The sequence below is a fragment of the Bufo bufo genome, chromosome 1, assembly GCF_905171765.1.
Source record: "Bufo bufo chromosome 1, aBufBuf1.1, whole genome shotgun sequence".
Taxonomy (NCBI): Eukaryota; Metazoa; Chordata; class Amphibia; order Anura; family Bufonidae; genus Bufo; species Bufo bufo.
The window spans coordinates 191,546,606-191,570,382 of record NC_053389.1 but is presented as its reverse complement, the minus strand read 5'-3'; the positions used below and the strand labels follow the sequence as shown (position 1 = coordinate 191,570,382).

At 43.6% G+C, this 23,777-nt stretch overlaps 1 protein-coding gene across 1 annotated transcript in view; it reads left to right on the top strand.

The window, feature by feature from the left end:
* Positions 1–22,497, top strand: part of LOC120986908 (nicotinamide N-methyltransferase-like) — a 129,838-nt gene extending 107,341 nt beyond the window's left edge. The window contains exons 3-4 of the mRNA XM_040415593.1: positions 819–1,026; positions 21,881–22,497. Of these exons, the coding sequence (XP_040271527.1) occupies positions 819–1,026; positions 21,881–22,301 (629 nt within the window). The 3' untranslated portion in view covers positions 22,302–22,497. The remainder of the gene's footprint in view (positions 1–818; positions 1,027–21,880) is intronic.
* Positions 22,498–23,777: the final 1,280 nt, after the last annotated feature.

The following is a 23,777-nucleotide window of genomic DNA, read 5'->3' as shown; positions in this document are numbered from 1 at the left end:
ATATAGTCACTCACAGTATATACATATCTCCTCCACTCACAGTATTTACACATCTGCTCCACTCCCAAAATATACACAGCTCCTCCGCTCACAGTATATACTCATCTCCTCCACTCACATTATATACTCATCTCCTCCACGCAAAGTATATACACATCTCCTCCTTTCACAGTATATACACAGCATCTCCACTCCCAATATATACACAGATCCTCCTCTCACAGTATATACAGTACACAGCACCTCCACTCCCAATATATATATGCATCTCCTCCATTCCTAACATATACACATCTCTTCCACTCACAGTACATACACATCTCCTCCACTCCCAATATATACACAACTCCTCCACTCCCAATATATACATAACTCCACAACTCCTCCACTAACAGTATATACACAGCTCCTCCACTCCCAATATATACATAATTCCACAACTCCTCCACTCACAGTATATACACAGCTCCTCCACTTCCAATATATACACATCTCCACTCACAGTATATACACATATCCTCCTCTCACAGTATATACACATGTCTTCCACTCCCAATATATACACAACTCTTCCACTCCCAATATATACACAACTCTTCTACTCCCAATATATTCTCCTCCACTCCTAATTCTCAAATACAAGCTTTAAAATGGGTCTGGAAAAAATGGAGACACTCAGACACCATATGGATATCCTGAAAAATCCATGATTTGCTTATGGAAATCAGAACAGCCATCTGAATCCAGCCTTATTCTACCTCTGATTTTAATTGAAATTGTGACAATAATAACTCTTTAAAAATTTTATTTTTTATCAGGTCGTGTTAAAGGTCATAGTCTCATTGAAATTGGTGCTGGTCCCTCCATACATAATATACTGTCCGCATGTGAAGTTTTTGAAAAGATCTATCTGACTGATTATTTCCAAGGAAACCTACATGAAATTGAGAAATGGCTATATAGTAAAAATGATGCTTTTGATTGGTCTCCCTACTTGAGATTTGTGTGTGACCTTCAAAACAATCGGTAAGTAAATTAACAAAAAATAAGTCTATATACTGGGGAAAAAGTCTATGTCTTCCCCATTGTATGATAGAATTATATGTACTGTATGTAATGTTGCAGATGAATGGCAAAAATAATACTAATACTGCTGCAAATTAACAGTTTTTGTTGAAGATAATGGTATAACATGACAGATGCAACCAGCAAACAACTTGTGAAAAATGTCTTTTAAATTTCTGGTTGTCAACAGTCTCTAGAAACACTATTCTGTTGTCAGGGGCAACCATAGTGATGCAAATCTGTAAATACTTTCTTTAGGATACAGTTATTTTATAATACTGTTGAGGGCGCCCTGACAATAACATTTTTTTAGTCCTCCTCTTCTTGGATGGGCCCTTTTTGACATTGGGCCCCAAAGCAGCAGCTTCCCCTGCTTCCACTATAGCTACGCCCCTGCATACAGATTGTACTCTGCTCTGTACTGCACAGCTCTTCCTCTCTGAATTTAGCAGGTTACACTTTTTAGGTCTATAGATACCTCTGTTTAAGCTGTTTCTCAGTCCAGGACACCTAACAGATTTTCTCTCTACTTCAGTCCAGGACCTGTGGTGTACACTCCTAAAACTTCCCCAAGTGTCTCCTGAACTTTGATTTCACCTTCTTCTTGCTTATACACAGCATCTATACACTCTGCAACTTCTCTAGGTGTTACATGTAGAAAAATGTACAGATACGTGTATCCTAAGTAAAAGAAGACTAGACCAGGAATATGTCGGGGGCTCCCTTAGAATGTATTTATAATAAGTGGATCATACTGAGACTGAAACAACAATAGTCAGCTCAACGTAGAGTAGCTCAGATGGAAACCTTCATGCATGGATCTCAGGAAAAAAGTCAATTCGAAGTATAGAAAAAAGTCCAGCAATGGAAGAATCCACAGTTAAAACCTGGCACTAAAAAAAAAGTTTAATACTAGCACTAAAATCTTCCAGATTTTAGCCTTCCAAAGTTCATCGTATCTGGCATAGCACTGGTTACTGTCCAGCCCAATCCCAGCAATAATGTTGTAAACAGGCTGGATCCCCTCCGGGTCCTATTATGGTCAATGGGGCCTGGCAGTGCTCCCACCATTTCCAGCTATGCCAGATACGATGAACTCCAGCAGGCTGTACCTCTGCAGGAACAGCCTGCTGGAAGATTTTAACACTAGTGTGAAACTAGCCTTATACATGTTCTTAAAAGAACCCTGTCACATTGAACATGGTGTCTGAGCTGCAGGCAGCATGTTACACAGCAGCAAGAGCTGAACAGAATTATATATAGTTTTGTGGGACAGGATTCAATATACTGGTAAGTTGTATTTTATTCAAATTCCTGCTCATTCTGGGCTTTGAATTCAAAGAGGTGGCCCTATCAATGATTGACAGCCTCCCCTCTAAGATTATGTATACAGAAAAGGCTGTCAATCACTGATAGTGTCACTGCCTGCCCTGTGAGAGGTCTGAGAAGATCAGATAGACTTGCAGCACGTGAGTCTATCTGACAGGTCTTTCTGTTTTTCCTTGCTGTCTGTTGTTGTGGGCAGGATCTCACCTCTCCAAAGGTTTTGCTCATTTGCTGTTTAGTGGCTCTATTTAAGCCCGCCTCTCACTGCAGACCTTGCGGTTGTTATTACCTTCTGGAGTTCTAAGCTGGTTGTTAGAGGTTCTCCTGCTTCTTACTCATCTCTAGCTAAGTCCTCCTGTTTCTACTTTGTATGTGTGTTGTGTCTAGGTCTCAAGGAGACGCTGGTCCCTTCACAGTGGAAGGTCCCGGCAGTCTCATCCCCACTCCCTAATTTAGGGTTTGTGACAGTTTCAGCAGGTCTTAGGTTCCAGTGTATGAGTTCTTCCACCATTAGGATTTGCTCATACTGTCAGCAGTCAGGGAGAGGCTCAGGGATAACTAGGAGGTTACCATCCCCCTCCTCACTAGATTTGGGGCCTAGTCTGTGTTACTTTTGTAGTTTGTTTATTTGGTGTTCTCCCTTTCCCCCCTTACCGTGACAGATAGGACCAACTCATGGACGTCAAAGCCCAGAATGAGCAGGAATTTAAATGAATGGAATACAAGTTATCCCTCAAAACTATATATCAATATACTTAGCTCCCCTTGCTCTATAAAATGCCGCCAGCAGATTGCACTGCATTTTTATGGTGACATGTTTCCTTTAAACATGATTAAGAACATCTTTTGTTTAAAACACATAAGCAGGTCTTGAGGCACTGTACCAAGGATTTTTAATATTTTCCAAATAAAGCTGGCTGAACAAGTTACCTTGAATGTATAGCCAGCTAAACAAGGAACAATGAAAGAGAAAATTCAAGGAACAAGGAAGAGAAAAGTCAGAAATATATACAGTGCCTTGCAAAAGTATTCACCCCCCTTGACATGTTTCGTGTTTTGGTGCCTCACAACCTGGAATTAACATGAATTGTTTGAGGATATGCATAATTTAATTTACAAAACATGCCCACAACTTAAGATTTTTTTTTTTTTTATTGTAAAGCAAACAACAAATAGGACAGAATAACAGAAAAAGTCAATGTGCATAACTATTCACCCCCCTAAAGTCAATACTTTGTAGAGCCACCTTTTGCGGCAATAACAGCTCCAAGTCGCTTTGGATAAGTCTATATGAGATTGCCACATCTTACCACTGGAATTTTTTCCCATTGCTCCTTGCAAAACTGTTCCAGCTCCTTCAAGTTGGATGGTTTGCGCTTGTGAACAGCAATCTTTAAGTCTGACCACAGATTTTCTATTGGATTAAGATCTGGGCTTTGACTAGGCCATTCCAACACAATTACATGTTTCCTCAAGTGTTGCTTTAGCAGTGTGTCTGCGGTCATTGTCCTGCTAGAAGGTGAACCTCCGTCCTAGCCTCAAATCATGCACAGAGTGGTACAGGTTTTGCTCAAGAATATCCCTGTATTTAACACCATCCATCTTTTACTTGACTCTGACCAGTTTCTCTGTCCCGGCTGCTGAAAAACATCCCCACAGCATGATGCTGCCACCACCATGTTTCACTGTGGGGATGGTGTTCTTTGGGTGATGTGAAGTGTTGGGTTTGCGCCAGACATAACATTTTCTTTGATTGCAGAAAAGTTCAATTTTAGTCTTTATCAGACCAGAGCACCTTACTCCATACATTTTGGAAGTCTCCCACCTTTTCGCAAACTCACAACGCGCCTTTTTGTTTTTAGCTGAAAGTAATGGCTTTTTTCTGACCACTCTGCCATAAAGCCCAACTCTATGGAGCGTATGGCTTATTGTCGTCCTATGTACAGATACTCCAGTCTCTGCTGTAGAACTCTGCAGATCCTCCAGGGTTACCTTAGTCTTTGTTCTGCCTCTCTGATTAATGCCCTCCTTTCCCGGTCCGTGAGTTTTGGTGGGCAGCCGTCTCTAGGCAGGTTTGCTGTTGTGCCATGTTCTTTTTATTTGGTTATGATAGATTTGATGGTGCTCCTGGGGATCATCAAAGATTTGGATATTTTTTTATAACCTAACCCTGACTTGTACTTCTCAACAACATTGTCCCTTACTTGTTTGGAGAGTTCCTTAGTCTTCATGGCAGTGCTTGGTTAGTGATGCCTCTTGCTTAGGTGTTGCAGCCTCTGGGGCCTTTCAAAAAAGGTGTGTATATGTAATGACAGATCATGTGACACTTAGATTGCAAACAGGCGGACATCATTTCACTAATTATGTGACTTCTGAAGGTAATTGGTTGCACCAGAGCTTTTTATGGGCTTCCTAACAAAGGGGGTGAATACATACGCAAATGTCAATTTTCTGTTTTCTATTTCTAAACAATAGTTTTATTTATATATATTTCTCATTTCACTTCACCAACTTAGACTATTGTGTTCTTATCCATCACATAAAATTCAGATTAACAAAACATTTAACTTAAGGCTGTCATGTAACAAAACACCCAAAAAAGTCAAGGGGGTGAATACTTTTGCAAGGCACTGTATAAAGGTACATGTAGTCAAATTCACAAGACAAGCTAGGCCAGCATTCACTAATGTTCTTTGTTTTGAAAGTGGATGTGGATTTGCTTTGTCGCCTGTCACAAATTTCACTTGGGGCTACTCCTATGAGTGTTATCCAAGTAGCCCCCCAGCATCCTTTAACTCTTGATCTGGTCTCCTGTGCAGGGCAGCTATAAAGCTGCTATCTCAAGGTGTAGTCGCTGTTCAAGTGACTGCTGATGTACACCAGCACATAGCACCAAGAGATGAGGCAAAAGCCAAGGTTAGCACAGACAGAGTATATACAATCCGCAAACAGGCCAAAGGTCAGGGTGGGCACGGGAGATCAAATGTATATTAGCACACCCTTTCAGGGAACTAGCCGGCAAGATATGCTATTGTTCAAGCACCCTGATAATGCCTTATACAATATATCCAATGAAAGGCTGCCATATGCTGGTGGCAGATTGAGGGAGTGTGCTCTATGCCTTTAAGAGGCAGAGAGACATGTGTATGTGCTCCTAGAGAGGATACAGATTGAAGAAAGCTGCATAGGTCTGGCAGAAGATGAGCAGCAGTGGATGAGTGATTCCGTGGTCGAAAGCACCAGGAAGGCACAGGAGGACTCAGTAGAGATTGGACTGTCAGAGGAGAGACAAGAGACTGGTGGGTGACAGGAAGGAGTGGGAGGACGGTGGGCATGGAGCTCTAGCATGACAACCCTGAGGCTCCTTAGAAACTCTTAGAGGTTCTTCATCAGCCAACAGTAAGAGCAGTGGGTCGAGTCAGCCCACTAGGTTTTTAGGTTTATAATGATTTGTGGATATGAAGAATAAAAGATTTGTAAGGGATTGGAAACAAGACTGTTTTCTTTCAGAAGACATTTTACATTGTGTCTGATTTTGTTGCTCTGGTCCATTTAAGAAACTGAGGCTGAGCTGGAATACCAGACAATGTGGGACATATATCAAAACTGGTGTAAAGGAAAACTGACTTAGTTGCCCATAGCAAACAATCAAATTCTACCTTTAATTTTACAGAGTTCCTTTGCAAAATGAAAGGTGGAATCTGATTGGCTGACAACTAAGCCAGTTTTCCGTTATACCAGTTTTAATAACCCTCCTCCAATATGTTTAGGGAAAATGTTTTAATCTTATACAACCCCCTTAATGGTTGCGTTTTCAATAAAAAAAATTATTGTTAACCAGTTCAAAACCAGGTGTATACTGTGACATGGGAACCTGGCAAACTAACCTAGATGTGGAAACATTGTACAGCCCATTCTTCTTCAGACCACAGTTCAGACCCCCAAATCAGCCCTCAAGTTCCATCAGCTTTGGATCTGACCCCCAACCTCTATCAGCCTCAGATCAAACCCCATCAACCTCAGATCAGACCCCATCAGCCTCATATCAGACCCCCATCAGACATAAAAAAAAAAAAAAAACTTACTTTGCTTTCTCCAGACGGTGCTGCTACTCTGCAGATCCAGGACTCACCTATTCCTAGTCTTCTTCCGGCCTGCGCTGCATTGTGAATTGATGTCACACAGCTTCAGGTCATAGTGCACATCTACATGAGTGTGACTTCATTGAATAACTTCAGTAGTTGATTTTTAAAGTGGAAACCACTTTAAAACTTGAAACCGAACTCAGCTTTAGTTCCGAGGTACCAACCCTTGTTCTTTACTTCTGAGTTTAATAAAGTACAAATGACCTTTCTGGACTTGAAATAAGTGACACAGGGAAAATCACTATTCAGATGTTCTGAAACGGAACAGCCACAAACAGTTGGTGGGTTGCTGTGGTGGGAAAGTTGGCATCCCAAGGCCCTAAAGAGAGGGATTCCAAAGGGTCAGTACCTCAGGGCTTGATGGAACTGCTCTGGCCTGTCAGATTTTAGACTGGCAGCAGGCAATCTGAGGGATAGATTCAAATGCCTAGGGTATCCACAGGGCATTTTTAGGTTAGCCAACCGACAATCTCTCTTAGGTGCAATTGAGAGAGTCTCCTGAACTCTAGGCCTAAATCAAATGGTGAAGAGATGGCACGCATTGGCACATTTGATTTTGCACAGAAGGAGGTCAGGGAGATCTTAACAACCTACTGGGGAATACTCGAATCCTACCGGGATATTGGATCAAGTGTATCAAAAGCAGGCTCAGACTGGCCCACCGGAGAGGCCGGGGATTCCTCGGTGGGACCCCAGTCTCCTGCGCCTGGAGATAAGGCGGAGGAGTAATTATTGCTCTTGTTTCTCAGGAGAGATAATTATTGTAGCTACTAGGTGGCAGTATCGCACAGTGATGCAGCCTCCTACTATGTAAATTGTACAGGAGCCTATCTTCTAAACTTCCCGGGCTGCTGGCAGTAAAGGAGGTGAGAACATGTCTGGCCATCCTCCTGCCCTCCTTGCTGTCAGAAAACTGTGGTTGCTGGAGAAAAGGACTCCTCTGCGGTGCTGGGCTGATTTCTCAGGTGTGTGACAGTAGTAAGCTGTACGAGACTATAATGGGAAAATAGGAGGTTTGTAGACTCAGATCTGTGTATGTGTGCTGCTCTCTGCAGAGTTCAGAGTGGCATTGGGGGCACTCTGCCCTAGGTCCCCCCAATGCCTCTGCTTTAGGTGCACCCCCATTAGTGCAACAGGTCCAGATGCCCCCAAATGCCCCCACTCTAAATGCACCCCTAATATTGCCTCTTCTCCAGCTGCCCCTCTAATACCTCTGCTCCAGGATCACCACTATTACCCTGACTCAGGTGACCCTAATGCCTCTGTTTCAGTTATGACCCTCCGTTTGTGCCCTTTGCTCTCGTTGCTCCTCTAGCACTTTTGCTTGGGTTTTGTTAAAGGTTCTGACCTGCAAAGGGGGTTGGACTTATGACTGAAAAATTCTGCACAGTGCGTCACATTCTCCAGTATTGACACGTATGGTTTACATGACGGTAGTGATGATATTCCGTATTTACAGACATCACTGCTGCCATGTAAAGAGATACTGGTGGTGGAGGATTTAAAGGGGTTGTCCAGGTTTTCAAGTTATCCTCGCCACACCATAGAGCATAACCCTATGATTAGTGGGGTCCAATTCTGCGACCCGCCCTTATCCCAGGAACGGATCCTGTTCCCCCTTTTTGATGGTGTGGGAGGCCACACATATGCCCTGCTTCTCCATTTATTCTCTTTGGGACCACTGGAAATAGCCATCGCTGTACTATCCTGTGGATAGAGGACAACTAGAAAAGTGGACACAGGTCCTTTAACAGGCGAGCATTTCTATTTTAGGCCAGATTTTTAATTTTAATATTTTTGATTTTTTTTACACCCAAAGAAAACCTTTAAGGATAGGGAATGTGAAAAGGTGAAACAGCTATGACACAACAGGTGATAAGTGTCTGATTGGTGGGGGTCTGACTACTGGGACCCCATGATCAAGGGAACGTGTTCTTAAGATCCTTGTGTACATAGATAGGGGGTAATGCAATTGAATGTCTCAGGGCCCCTTTTTTCATGATCAGTGGATGCTCCAGCAGTCAGACCCCAGCAATCTGATATGTATCACCTATCCTGTAGATAGGCAATAGGTCATTATGGTAGGACAAACCTTTTAATTATAAAGGTTAAGATTTGGTAAATTTCATGCCAGACATTTATGCTTAAAGGGGTTAAAGGAGTTGTCTCACTTCAGTAAATGGCATTTATCATGCAGTTAATACAAGGCACTTACTAATGTACTGTGATTGTCCATATTGCCTCCTTTCCATCACATGATACACAGCACATATCCGTGGTTATTACCACCCTGTAATCCAGCAGTGGTGGCCGTTCTTACACACTATAGCGAAAGGCTGGAAGTGCGCATAGGTGTCACGGCTGTATGTGGGCAACAATAGTAATACACAGCACAGAGCCACTGACTGGACCCAGAACTAGGGAGGATAACGGGTGACCCCTGTCCGACCCTCAACGCTCTCCCTATTCTGCTAAAGCACATGCCCGGATCCAAATGGCGGAAAGAGGCATGCCCACGTGCCTAAGACTAATGACCACTGTAACCCCTACAATAGTGGAAGGGGCACGGCCACCAGTGCCCTACTCAGTATATGGAGGGAACCGTGGCCACCTCAGATCCAGTCAGAAAATAAACAGGAACACAACAATGTCTGCACACTTAGCTGGAGGTGTTGCAGCCGCAGAGAAGACGGATCCAAGGACAGGCTGGCAATATCCAGAGTGCTAGCTGCAGCAGAACACAGGTCCAGTGAACTGATAGCTACAAGTGAAGAAACTAAAGCCAGAGCTACAACTGAAGTGAGAACTATAATCCACATCCTATCATAGGAGGAGGGGTGATATAAAGAGAGGAAAATCAAACACATGAAGGACAGCTGTGGTGAAAGAAACCAAAAGTAAACAGAGTAGTGAGAACTCCTCCCAGCTCTAGTAGTGACATCATCACAGGGGTGGAGAAACAGAGCTGTGAGAACGTCCCAAAGCTCTGGTAGTGACAGTACCCCCCCCTCTACGGGTGGACTCCGGACACCCAGGACCCACCTTCTCAGGATGAGCCCTATGAAATGCCCTAATGAGGCGAGTGGCTTTAATGTCCGACACCGGAACCCACATCCTCTCCTCAGGACCATAACCCTTCCAATGAACGAGGTACTGAAGAGAACCGCGGACCATGCGAGAGTCCACAATTCTGGAAACCTCAAACTCCAGATTGCCATCAACCAAAATCGGAGGAGGAGGCAAAGAGGAGGGTACCGTGGGCTGGACATATGGTTTTAAGAGAGATCTGTGAAATACATTATGTATCTTCCAAACCCGTGGAAGATCAAGACGGAAGGCAACAGGATTGATGACTGACAAGATTTTATAAGGCCCAATAAACTTGGGACCCAATTTCCAGGAGGGAACCTTCAACTTAATGTTTCTAGTAGACAACCACACCAGATCACCCACATTCAGGTCCGGACCAGGCACACGTCTCTTATCAGCCACACGCTTATACCTCTCACTCATCTTTTTAAGATTACCCTGAATCTTTTGCCAAATGGTAGACAAAGACGAGGAAAATCTCTCCTCCTCAGGTAAACCAGAAAGAGCCCCTCCCGAGAATGTCCCAAACTGTGGATGGAACCCATATGCACCAAAGAATGGTGACTTATCAGAAGATTCCTGACGACGGTTGTTCAGAGCAAACTCAGCAAGAGGGAGAAATGAACACCAATCCTCCTGGTTCTCTGAAACAAAACAGCGCAAATATGTCTCCAGATTCTGATTGAGGCGCTCAGTCTGACCATTCGACTGCGGATGAAAAGCAGAAGAGAAGGACAGCCGAACCCCCAGGCGAGAACAGAAAGCCTTCCAGAACCTGGACACAAACTGCGTGCCTCTATCGGAAACAATATCAGAGGGAATGCCGTGCAATTTAACAATATGGTCGACAAAAGCTTGCGCCAACGTTTTAGCATTGGGTAAACCAGGGAAAGGTACGAAATGAGCCATCTTGCTAAAACGGTCCACCACCACCAGGATCACCGACTTCCCCGAGGAACGAGGAAGATCCGTGATAAAGTCCATGGACAGGTGTGTCCAAGGACGGGAAGGAATGGGTAATGGGAGAAGGGAACCTGAAGGCCGTGAACGAGGGACCTTAGCGCGAGCGCACGTCTCACAAGCAGCCACAAAACCCTCCACCGACTTACGAAGAGCCGGCCACCAAAATCTCCGAGCAATAAGATCCACCGTGGCTCTACTCCCGGGGTGACCAGCAAGAACCGTATCATGATGCTCCTTAAAGAGTTTGTGACGTAGCTCAGGAGGCACGAACAACTTCCCAGAAGGACAACGGGCAGGTGTCTCAGTCTGGGCAGCCTGGACCTCGGCCTCCAAATCGGAATATAGAGCAGAAACAACTACCCCCTCCGCCAAAATGGGACCCGGGTCCTCGGAGTTTCCTCCTCCCGGAAAACAGCGAGAGAGAGCATCAGCCTTCACATTTTTTATCCCAGGTCGGAATGTAACAACAAAATTGAATCTGGAGAAGAACAGAGACCATCTGGCCTGTCTCGGATTCATACGCCTGGCCGACTCCAAGTATGCCAGATTCTTATGGTCGGTAAAAACGGTGATAGGGTGCCTGGCCCCCTCCAACCAATGGCGCCATTCCTCGAAAGCCAACTTGATGGCCAACAACTCCCTATCGCCCACATCATAGTTTCTCTCTGCCGGGGAGAGTTTTTTAGAGAAAAAGGCACAGGGTCGCCACTTGGCAGGGGAAGGGCCCTGGGACAAAACCGCACCCACACCCACCTCGGAAGCATCCACCTCAACAATAAAAGGTAAGGAAACATCGGGATGCACCAAGACGGGAGCAGACGCAAAATTCTCTTTAATCTTAGAAAAGGCTGCAAGCGCCTCCTCCGACCAAGAGGAAAAATCCGCCCCCTTTTTTGTCATGTCAGTGAGGGGTTTGACAACAGAGGAATAATTCAAAATGAACTTTCTGTAATAGTTCGCAAAACCCAGAAAGCGCATCAATGCCTTCTGATTCTCAGGAAGCTCCCACTCAAGTACAGCACGGACCTTCTCGGGATCCATGCGAAAACCAGAAGCAGAGAGGAGAAAACCCAGAAATTGAATCTCCGATACCATAAAAAGACATTTCTCCAGCTTGGCGTACAATTTATTTTCCCGCAGAATCTGCAGAACCTGAAAAAGATGATCCTGATGGGTCTGAACATCAGGGGAAAAAATCAAAATATCATCAAGATACACCAATACAAATTTCCCCATTAAATGATAGAAAATACTATTAACAAAATGCTGAAAGACGGCCGGAGCATTCATCAGGCCGAAAGGCATAACGAGATTCTCGAAATGCCCGTCAGGGGTATTAAAGGCCGTTTTCCATTCATCCCCCTCTCTGACCCTGACCAGGTTGTACGCGCCTCTCAAATCCAATTTGGAAAACACCTTGGCCCCAACAATTTGATTGAAGAGGTCCGGGATCAGAGGAAGGGGATAGGGATCGCGAATTGTGATACGGTTCAGCTCCCTAAAATCTAGGCAAGGTCTCAGAGAGCCATCTTTCTTTTTAACAAAAAAAAAAACCCGCGGCCACAGGTGACTTTGAGGGACGAATATGCCCCTTTTCGAGACTCTCGGAGATGTAAGTTCGCATAGCGATTCTTTCCGGTTGTGAGAGATTGTAGAGGCGTGCTTTTGGCAGCTTGGCGCCGGGAATGAGGTTAATGGGACAGTCAAACTCCCGGTGAGGAGGTAGCTCTTGAACACCGCTCTCGGAAAACACGTCAGAGAAATCAGAGAGAAATGATGGCACCGTTTTAGTAGACACCTCTGCAAAAGTCGCTGTGAGACAATTCTCTCTACAAAAGTCACTCCACTCATTTATTTGCCTTCCTTGCCAATCAATAGTGGGGTTATGTCTAGTGAGCCAGGGTAACCCCAAAACTAGAGGAGACGGCAATCCGTTAAGGACAAAACAAGATATATCCTCCACATGAGTGTCACCTACAGCTAGCCGGATATTGTGAACAATGCCTTTCAGAGATCTCTGTGAGAGCGGAGCAGAGTCAATAGCAAAAACAGGTATATCTTTATCTAATGTGCAAACCTGAAAACCATGCATGGCTACAAATTGAGTGTCAATAAGATTGACGGCCGCTCCACTATCGACAAAAATCTCACAAGAAATGACTTTGCTCTCTAGCGCCACCCTGGCAGACAGGAGAAAACGGGAACTGCAGGTCAGAGGAAAAGCATCAAATCCTACATCAACTTTGCCCAAAGTAGCAGATGAAGCAGAACTTGATGATTTACCTTTTGAGATTTTTCTCTTATTATCGCTCTTAGTACGGTTCAAGAATCTCCTAGATGGACAAACATTTGCCAAATGACCTATGCCCCCACAACAAAAACAGACCATACTCTGAGGACTAAATCCTCTTTTATCAGGGGCAAGTCGAGCTAGCTGCATGGGCTCCTCCTCAGAGGGGAGCGAGACAGGATGAGGCCCCTGCACACTGAATGAGTCCGCACCACTTCCCCTAGACTGACAATGGCTGGACAGAGAGGTCTCGTTTCTTTCTCTTAGACGCCTGTCAAGGCGTACCGCCAATGACATGGCAGACTCTAAGGACGTTGGTCTCTCATGGAAAGCAAACGCATCTTTTAATCTCTCCGAGAGACCATGACAGAACTGACTCCGGAGTGCAGCATCATTCCAACCCGAATCAGCTGCCCATCTCCGAAATTCAGAACAATAAAGCTCCGCAGACCGTTTGTTCTGGCATAAAACACGTAGGTTAGATTCGGCCAGAGCAACACGATCCGGGTCATCATAAATCTGCCCCAGGGCCACAAAAAATCCCTCCACGGATCGAAGGGAGGGATCCCCTGATGGCAGCGAAAAAGCCCAAGTCTGAGCATTACCCCTGAGCAGGGAGATGACAATCCTCACCCTCTGCTCTTGATTACCAGAAGAGTGAGGACACAAGCAAAAATGGAGTTTGCATGCCTCTCTGAAACGAACAAAATTCTCACTGCCCCCGGAGAACGTCTCCGGAAGTGAGACCTTTGGCTCGCAACAGACTCCATGAGCCGGAGCAGGGCCCAATGCTTGAAGCTGAGTCATAGATTGACGGAGATCCGCTACTTCCAAAGAAAGACCCTGCATGCGGTCAACCAGGCCAGAAAGCGGATCCATGTCAAAAAAGGACGGTTTTGGTGGATTATAATGTCACGGCTGTATGTGGGCAACAATAGTAATACACAGCACAGAGCCACTGACTGGACCCAGAACTAGGGAGGATAACGGGTGACCCCTGTCCGACCCTCAACGCTCTCCCTATTCTGCTAAAGCACATGCCCGGATCCAAATGGCGGAAAGAGGCATGCCCACGTGCCTAAGACTAATGACCACTGTAACCCCTACAATAGTGGAAGGGGCACGGCCACCAGTGCCCTACTCAGTATATGGAGGGAACCGTGGCCACCTCAGATCCAGTAAGAAAATAAACAGGAACACAACAATGTCTGCACACTTAGCTGGAGGTGTTGCAGCCGCAGAGAAGACGGATCCAAGGACAGGCTGGCAATATCCAGAGTGCTAGCTGCAGCAGAACACAGGTCCAGTGAACTGATAGCTACAAGTGAAGAAACTAAAGCCAGAGCTACAACTGAAGTGAGAACTATAATCCACATCCTATCATAGGAGGAGGGGTGATATAAAGAGAGGAAAATCAAACACATGAAGGACAGCTGTGGTGAAAGAAACCAAAAGTAAACAGAGTAGTGAGAACTCCTCCCAGCTCTAGTAGTGACATCATCACAGGGGTGGAGAAACAGAGCTGTGAGAACGTCCCAAAGCTCTGGTAGTGACAATAGGCCAACACCTTTACCTATAGTTTGCGAGCACGGCCACCACTGCTGGATTGCAGAGTGGTCAAAACCATGGATACGAGCAGTGTATAATGTGATGGAAAGGAGCCAATATGGAGAATCAGAATACATTAGTAAGTGCCTTGTATTAATTTTCTCTACATTATAAATGCCAATTGATGAAGTGAGACAACCCCTTTAAGTGTGCTACACTTAATAGGGTTAGGCATAAATGATCAGTGTCGGACTGGTGTACTTAGGGCCCAGCAGTGTAACTGGTTCTGGGGGCCCCAATATTTGCCATCATACTTCATCTTTAATGTTTCTGTTATCACTGTAAGGGCTCATGAACACGACCGTTGGATGTTTTGCAGTCTGCAAATTGCAGATCTGCAAAACATGGATACCGGGTGTGTGCATTCCACATTATGCGGAACAGAACAGCCGGCCTCTAATAGAAGAGTCCTATCCTTGTCTGTAATGTGGACAATAATAGGACATGTTCGATCATTTTGCAGAACGGCCATGCGGACATACAGACACGGAATGCACACAGAGTCATTTATAATTTTTTTGCGGCCCCATTGAAGTGAAGTGACTAGTACAGACATGGAAAAAAATAAGTTAGTGTGCAGAAGCCCTAAGGTGGGCCCCCAGAATCAGTTACACTGCTGTGCCCTAAGTACCCCAGTCCGACACTGATCAAAACCACAGCACTCAAAATAGTTGAATTCAATCGTAGTGATTTATTAATTCCATCCAATAAAATGTTATGCAGATGGCCAACGTTTCAGTCCAATCCTAGACCTTGTTCACGGCCTATATACAAAGATGTCAGATAAGGAGAGAGCACTGTGCGGCATCTGACATCATGCCAGACGGGCACATGCGCCAGCTGAGCCACCTACTCCTTACTAGCGCTGCGCTATGCCGTGCACGTGCAGGCCACAACATTGCCCTGCCGCTCCTGATCTTTACTTACTTTAGAGTGCATGCACCCATCTGGCATGACGTCACATGCTGCATAGCGCGCTCTCCTTAGCTGACATCTTTGTATATAGACCATGAACAAGGTCTAGGATTGGACCGAAACGTTGTCCATTTGCATAACATTTTATTGGATGGAATTAATAAATCACTACGATTGAATTCAACTATTTTGAGTGCCGTGGTTTTGATACACTTGATCCAATTACCTTTTGTACCACTGAGCACCACCTTATCAACTGGGAGTGCCGACCAATCTGCTATACATTGACCTGGATATTGGACATCTGGTGTTCAGTAGTCAATCTATCACATACCACAGACGGGGAAATCTATGAGACCGGCTGGTCTATAGTTCATATCAGTCCCCTACGAGTTAGACATGACTGACGAACAGAACAATGCACATTTTCAGATGTGGCTCTTGCATAGCATGTGGCTCTATTCTGAATGGTAGTAAGCAGTTTACAAGTATCTTTACTTGATTTATAATTTAAACTGGAAATTTGTCAACTGTAAAAATGAGGAAGTACCATAGTTTATCTGGCAACGTGTGTCGGTGGTAGCCAATATGTAGGTCCATCAATCCTCAAGAGGAGGAGACCTGGACAAAAGACTCTTGAAAAAGGTAGCACAGTGGATTTACAGGCAACAAACACTTAGGCCTCATACACATGACCGTATGTATTTTGAGGTCCGCAAACTGCAGATCCACAAAATAGGGATACCGGACGTGTGCATGCTGCATTTTGCTAATAGAACTACCTATATTTGTCCTCAAAATGGACAAGAATAGAACACATTCTATAAGTTGCAGAATGGCTGCATGGATGCGGACAGCACACAGATGACAACTGCATTTTGTTGGGGACCCATAGAGATGAACGGGTCCACGTTTGATCCCCATTTTTTGGACATGGACTTAAAATGCATTCGCATGAGCTCTTAAACCAATTATACTGGAAGAACAGATATCATGTATGTGGTGAAAAATATGGTGAAAACTGTTCCATGTAAAATGCCCTCAATAGACAAGGGGGCACTGCCTCCGACTGGAGAAGAAAAAGTTCTGTGTCCGTAAGCGTCAAAGCTTCTTTACTGTAAGAACTGTGAATCTATGAAATAGACTTCTTCCGGACGTGGCCACAGCAGGAACAGTGGAGTGTTTTAAAAAGGGCTTCGATGTATTCTTAAAAGTAAATGATATTAATATTTATGAAAATGTGTAAAAATCTGAGTCTCACTTCCTTCTGGGATTCACGTCCCCACCTATCCCTTGGTTGAACTTGATGGAGTTATGTCTTTTTTCAACCATATTAACTATGTAACTATGTGCTTTCTCTAGCTCTCTGTGTAGCCATTGTCCACTTTTGCCACTCTGTGTAACTCAATTTGGTTAATATGTACCCTATGAGGACAGGCTTCTGGCTGTGTGTGCCTTCCCCCACTATGTCATAGTCATTGCTTATGTTTATTACCCCTTGTCTGTGTCCTTCTATGCCATTCACCATGTTTTTTTTCCATAGTGGGTGTCATGTAGCATTCCTATGGTGTTACACTGATATGCTAAGGTTACAATAATAATGTGGTATTTTTATTGGTAGCAGCAGTATTTTGGGGGCTCCTGTTTGGATGCCTGTATGCTACTTTGCTGATTTCACCTCTGAATTTGTAGATATCTGCCTCTTTGAAGCTAATGACACATACAGTGTCTTTCTACTGGGCTCTGAACTGAGGTGGAGGTATGTTCAGAAGCTTTCTTGGTTTGGCACACTTATTGTTCCCAGTAGTGTAGGTACACCCAGGAGGGAGAAACATCCATGTTAAAGGGATTCTGTCACCTCGTTTTCGGTTATAGAGATGCAGACGTGCACGGCTAGATTGCCGCTAGCATGTCTGCAATATACCTGTCCCATAGGCTGTGTGCTTTTATTTAGTTTAAAAATGATTTTAGAGATATGTAAATGAGCCTGGTAAGGAGCCCAAGGGGCAGTACTACCCTTCCTGGAGCCCAGCCAAGCCCCCCTGTGACGGAGCCCAGCACCGCCTGCATCCTCTGAATCTCATCCTTTCTTCACAGTTAGGTTGCCGTAATCTCACGATGCGCGAGCTCGCGCATGCGCAGTGCCGGTATAGTGTTCCTTCCCTGTGCTGGCATCAGCCTCAGGAAAGGAACTGCACATGCGCGAGCTCGCGCATCGCAAGATTACGGCAATCTAACTATGAAGAAAGGAGGAGATTTGGAGGACGCAGGCGGTGCTGGGCTCCTTCACAGGGGTGTGTGGCTGGGCACCAAGAAGGTTAGTACAGCCCTTTGGGCACCTTACAAGGCTCATTTACATATCTCTAAAATCATTTTTTAAACTAAATAAAAGGACACAGCCCTATAGGACCGGTATATTGCGGACATGCTAGCGGCGATCTAGCCGTGCATGTCCCATCTCTATAACCTAAAACGAGATGACAGGATCCCTTTAAGACCAGAATTGAAGCCATCATGGCCACGTTACAGTACCAGTGGCTATGCTGATTGGTCAACTTTCTGTAAGTCATATATAATGGAGGTTTACTAGTATCAAATCTATTCTCAGAACCATCAACATTAAAACATAACTTCTAATATGAAGGAAAATATCAATAAACTCATGGTGTGAGTAACAATTTCACAATCAGTTAGATTTGAGTAAGGGAAGAGAACCTCTCCCTATTATCTGTCCCTGATAGCTTGGACCCTTGTCTAAAAACAGAATAGCCACCCTGATATGGGCGATCCTGTATCAGATTCAGGAACCTCCTAGAGACCCCAAGGATAACCTGACAAAGGGATAGAGATCATCACCACCTAATGTATAGATATTTGTCACCATCAATTGTCAAAAATGGCACAAAGATAAACAGTCCACAACAATCGGGAACCCAAACAGTTGTAGTCCAATGGCATACAAAATGAATATATTGAGATCAATATCCCAATGAAGTCTAACTGTAAATCCCATGAGTCCAAATAGCCATACTCAGATTACATAAAGGATGTGTATATTGAGATCAATACTTTGATCACTTTAATTGGGCACCTTGCCTAAGCGTGAATTCACACTGATTAAGGGCAGTTGGTTCCAACTTTTTAACCAGTTCTCTTTAACCCCTTAAGGACTCAGCCCTATTTCACCTTAAGGACTTGACCATTTTTTGCAAATCTGACCAGTGTCACTTTAAGTGCTGATAACTTTAAATGCTTTGACTTATCCAGGCCGTTCTGAGATTGTTTTTTCGTCATATTGTACTTCATGACACTGCTAAAATTGGGTCAAAAAAGTAAATTTTTTTGCATAAAAAAAATACCATATTTACCAAAAATTTAGAAAAATTTGCAAATTTCAAAGTTTCAGTTTCTCTACTTCTGTAATACATAGTAATACCCCCAAAAATTGTGATGACTTTACATTCCCCATATGTCTACTTCATGTTTGTAGCATTTTGGGAATGATATTTTATTTTTTGGGGATGTTACAAGGCTTAGAAGTTTAGAAGCAAATCTTGAAATTTTTCAGAAATTTACAAAAACCCAATTTTTAGGGACCACTACAGGTCTGAAGTCACTTTGCGAGGCTTACATAATAGAAACCGCCCAAAAATGACCCTATTCTATAAACTACACCCCTCAAGGTATTCAAAACTGATTTTACAAACTTCGTTAACCCTTTAGGTGTTGCACAAGAGTTATTGGCATATGGGGATGAAATTTGAGAATTTCATTTTTTTTGCCTAATTTTCCATTTTAACCCATTTTTTCCACTAACAAAGCAAGGGTTAACAGCCAAACAAGACTGTATCTTTATTGCCCTGACTCTGCCGTTTACAGAAACACCCCATATGTGGCCGTAAACTACTGTACAGGCACACAGTAGGGCGTAGAGGGAAAGGTGCGCCGTATGGTTTTTGGAAGCCAGATTTTGCTGGACTGGTTTTTTGACACTATGTCCCATTTGAAGCCCCCCTGATGCACCCCTAGAGTAGAAACTCCAAAAAAGTGACCCCATTTTAGAAACTACGGGATAGGGTGGCAGTTTTGTTGGTACTAGTTTAGGGTACATATGATTTTTGGTTGCTCTATATTACACTTTTTTGTGCGGCAAGGTAACAAGAAATAGATTTTTTGGCACGTTTTTTTTTTTGTTATTTACAACATTCATCTGACAGGTTAGATCATGTGGTAATTTTATAGAGCAGGTTGTCACGGACGTGGCGATACCTAATATGTATACAATTTATTTTATTTATGTAAGTTTTACACAATGATTTCATTTTTAAAACAAAAAAAATGTTTTAGTGTCTCCATAGTCTAAGAGCCATAGTTTTTTCAGTTTTTGGGCGATTATCTTAAGTTGAGTCTCATTTTTTGTGGAATGAGATGGTTTGATTGGCACTATTTTGGGGTGCATATGACTTTTTGATCGCTTGCTATTACACTTTTTGTGACGTAAGATGACAAAAAATATCTTTTTTTACACCGTTTTTATTTTTGTTTTTTTACGGTGGTCATCTGAGGGGTTAGGTCATGTGATATTTTTATAGAGCCGGTCGATACGGACGCGTCGATACCTAATATGTATACTTTTTTTTTATTTAAGTTTTACACAATGATTTCATTTTTGAAACAAAAAAAAACAAAACATGTTTTAGTGTTTCCATAGTCTAAGAGCATTGTTTTTTCAGTTTTTGGGCGATCATCTTGGGTAGGGTATGATTTTTGCGGGATGAGATGACGGTTTGATTGGTACTATTTTGGCGTACATGCGACTTTTTTGATCACTTATTACCTTTTTTGGGAAGTAAGGTCGGCAAAATTTCAATTTTCTCATAGTTTATTTTTTTATTTTTATGGCGTTCACCGTGCGGGGAAAGTAACATGACCGTTTTATAGATCAGGTCGTTACGGACGCGGCGATACCTAATATGTGTAGTGTATTTTTATTTTATTTTTTTATTCAGTGATAAGTGTTTTTTTTTTTCTTAACTTTTTTCATTTTTTGACCCAGACCCACTTGGTTCTTGAAGATACAGTGGGTCTGATGTCTGTATAATACAGTACAGTACCCTATATAGGGTGCTGTACTGTATTTTACTTACACTTTGAACAGATCTATGCCTTTAGCATAGATCTGTTCAGCACCATGGACAGCAGGATGCCTGAGAAGGTATCCTGTTGCCATGGGAACCTTCCCAGTCTGCTCAGTTGTAGCCACAACTGCGCAGACGGGGAAGGGTAAGGATGGGGCTGTCGGGGGGCTCTCCCCCTCTCCCATCGGGGGGCTGCAAAGGCACAGCAGCCCCCTGATGGGAGAGGGAGGGTGCTCCCTGAGCTGTTAACCTTTTCCATACAGCGGTCCGTACGGACCGCTGTATGGAAAGGGTTAAACGGCTGACATAGCATCACCGATGTCAGCCGTTTATACCAGGGTGTCAGCAATGTGCTGACACCCTGGTATAACCACTGTCCACCAACGATTATTCAAGGGGAGGTGGGCGAGGGATCGCGATCCCGCATGCCGCACCGCCCGCCTCCCGCACCGCCTGCGACACCCCCCCTGCACCACCCACCCACATAATATCATTCAGGGGTGCAGGGGGGGTTAATAAAAAACTTTATTTCGGGCATTTTAAAGTTCTGACCGCGGGGATCAGAATCGGCTAAAAGCGCAGCAAACCGCAGGTCTGAATTGACCCCCCCCCCCCCCCCCGGCGTTGTGACAGGATGCCAGCTGAATGATTTCAGCCGGCATCCCGTTCGGATTAACCCCCGGGGCGCCGCAATCTTATTTTAAACTCATGACGTACCAGTACGTCATGGGTCCTTAAGGACTCGGGAAACATGCCGTACCGGTACGTCCTAAGTCCTTAAGGGGTTAATAAAGTTTTTTTTCTCTCAGGCAGTTAGTAGTATCAAAGTTACTGTAGTTTGTATGTCATTTGATGAGTGCCTAAGAGGGTTTTCCGAACCCCCATAGCAATTTTAATTCTGGTATTGAAAGTGATTAGCATAAAGAAAACAAGCACTCACCTATTCACTGGTGTTTCATCCCCATTGTTTCTGGTCCCCTATGGACCGGAATTGTGATGTCCCATCAATCATGTGCACCACTGCAGCCATTCACTGGCTTCAGCAGTGACGTGCCCCCAAGTAAAACATAACTGCTGTCCAGTGAAAAGCTGCAGCATTTTATGTGATGATGGACTGAGCGTCACTCTTCCAGTCCATTGGGGACCAGAAGCAGTGGGGATGAGGCTCTCAATGCTGGAAAGGAATATCAATAAATAGATAAGTATCTTTTTTTTTCTTTATGGTAATCACTTTCAGGACCTAAATTAAAATTGCTTTGGGGGGTCAGAGAAACTCTTAAAGCTGATTCAACCAATTGTATCATCCCACTGCTGAAATTTAATCCCACTTTTCCTCCTAGATCAACTCTGAGGGGGAAAGAGGAGAAGATAAGAAGAATGGTCTCTCTCATGAAGTCTGATGTCACCTTGAGCAATCCACTACATCCTAATTCTCTTCCTTTATCAGACTGTGTGTTAGTTGCCGGCTGCCTTATATGTACCTGCAAAACTTTAACAGACTTTAAAATTTCTCTTAAGAACGTTGTATCTCTGATCAAACCAGGAGGACATCTGATTTTTATTGATTACTTAGGAGCTTCATATTACTGGGTTGGAGAGGCAAAGCTTCCACTTTTGTCACTTGATGAACACTTTGTCAGGGAAGCAGTGGTGGAGAGCGGGTGCAAAATTGAAACGTTTCAATTGTTTAAAGATTTTCATTTTTCACGGGAGTTATTTGATTGTAAAAATGTATTCAGCCTTCTTGCCCAAAAACTTTAAGGGATATGGAAAAATCAAGGCAGACATTTTTGAGGTCATTTATCAAACTGGTGTATGGTAGAACTGGCTTTTAGTTGCCCATAGCAACCAATTAGATTCCAACTTTAATTTTCCAAGGGAGCTGTCAAAACTGAAAGATGGAATCTGATTGCTAATGGAAACTAAGTTCTACTAAACACCAGTTCGATAAATGACCCCGTTTGTGTCTACTGACCCCACTTATACATCTAAGAAAGCTAGATCACTTACATTAAATATACAAATATAAAGGCTATGGATACCTTTGAGCGTTAAAAATTTATAAATCCATATCTTACTGTAATGCAGCACATAATAAAATTGCACTTGTTTGTTTACTGGTATCAGCTTTGCTTGACATGCTCTCAGAAATGCTCTTACATGACTTCTACTCACTCTTCTCATCTCCTGTGAGGCTCTGTGGGTGTTCCTTTTGCTCTGGTCACATGACCTCTCTCCTGTCTGTTGATTTCACATGCACCAGCACAGCTCTGCACCCCTCCCTTCTCCTCCAAATCCTGTTACATAGCTAATAGCTCATAGCTCCAGTATCTCCTTGAACAGCTATTAGCCACTTACATACAGACTGCTTGTATGCTACCACTTGTAATCAGCAGATCTATTTATCACTTTCTATTCAGAGATATTGAGCGTTCCATTCTGTAGAAAGTACATTATTTGTAAACAGCAATAGATATTTCTGCTGATAAAGGTAGTCAGAATAATGGCATTATAAGCATTATATAGATCTCATTTACTGGCAGGTCTTATGTGGTCACAACATGCACTCTGTTCTGAATACAATATTTGTGTGCAGTTCGCACAGTGAACTGTCACTTTTCCCACACAGATTAGTATAGTGTGACGATTTAGTGCGTAAATAAGACACACAATGCTATGTACAGCATAGCACATTTGTTCAGTGTCTGCCATGCCAGGTCTGGTGTATACATATATGGGGTCATTTATAAAACTGTTGTAAAGTAGAACTCGCTTCGTTGCCCATAGCAATCAATCAGATTCCTCCTTTCATTTTCCAAAGGAGCTGTGAAAAATGAATGGTGGAATCTGATTGGTTGCTATGGGCAACTAAGCCAGTTCTACTTTATGCCCGTTTGATAGATCTCCCCCAAAGTGTATACTTAGTAGATATCTTACACATATACTACTATATGCACTAAAAGAAGGAGATCTACAATATATAAAGTATATATAGTAGATATCCTACATATAGTGTATAGATAGTATATCGTAAATCTCCTGCACATATATTAGTAAATATGCCCTATATGCAGGACATCTACTATATATGCAGTAGTACAGGCACGCCCAACCTGCGGCCCTCCAGCTGTTGCAAAACCACAGCTCCCAGCGTGCCTGGAGAGCCTATTCGGGCATGCTGGGAGTTGTAGTTTTGCAACAGCTGGAGGGCCACAGGTTGAGCATCCCTGCAGTAGT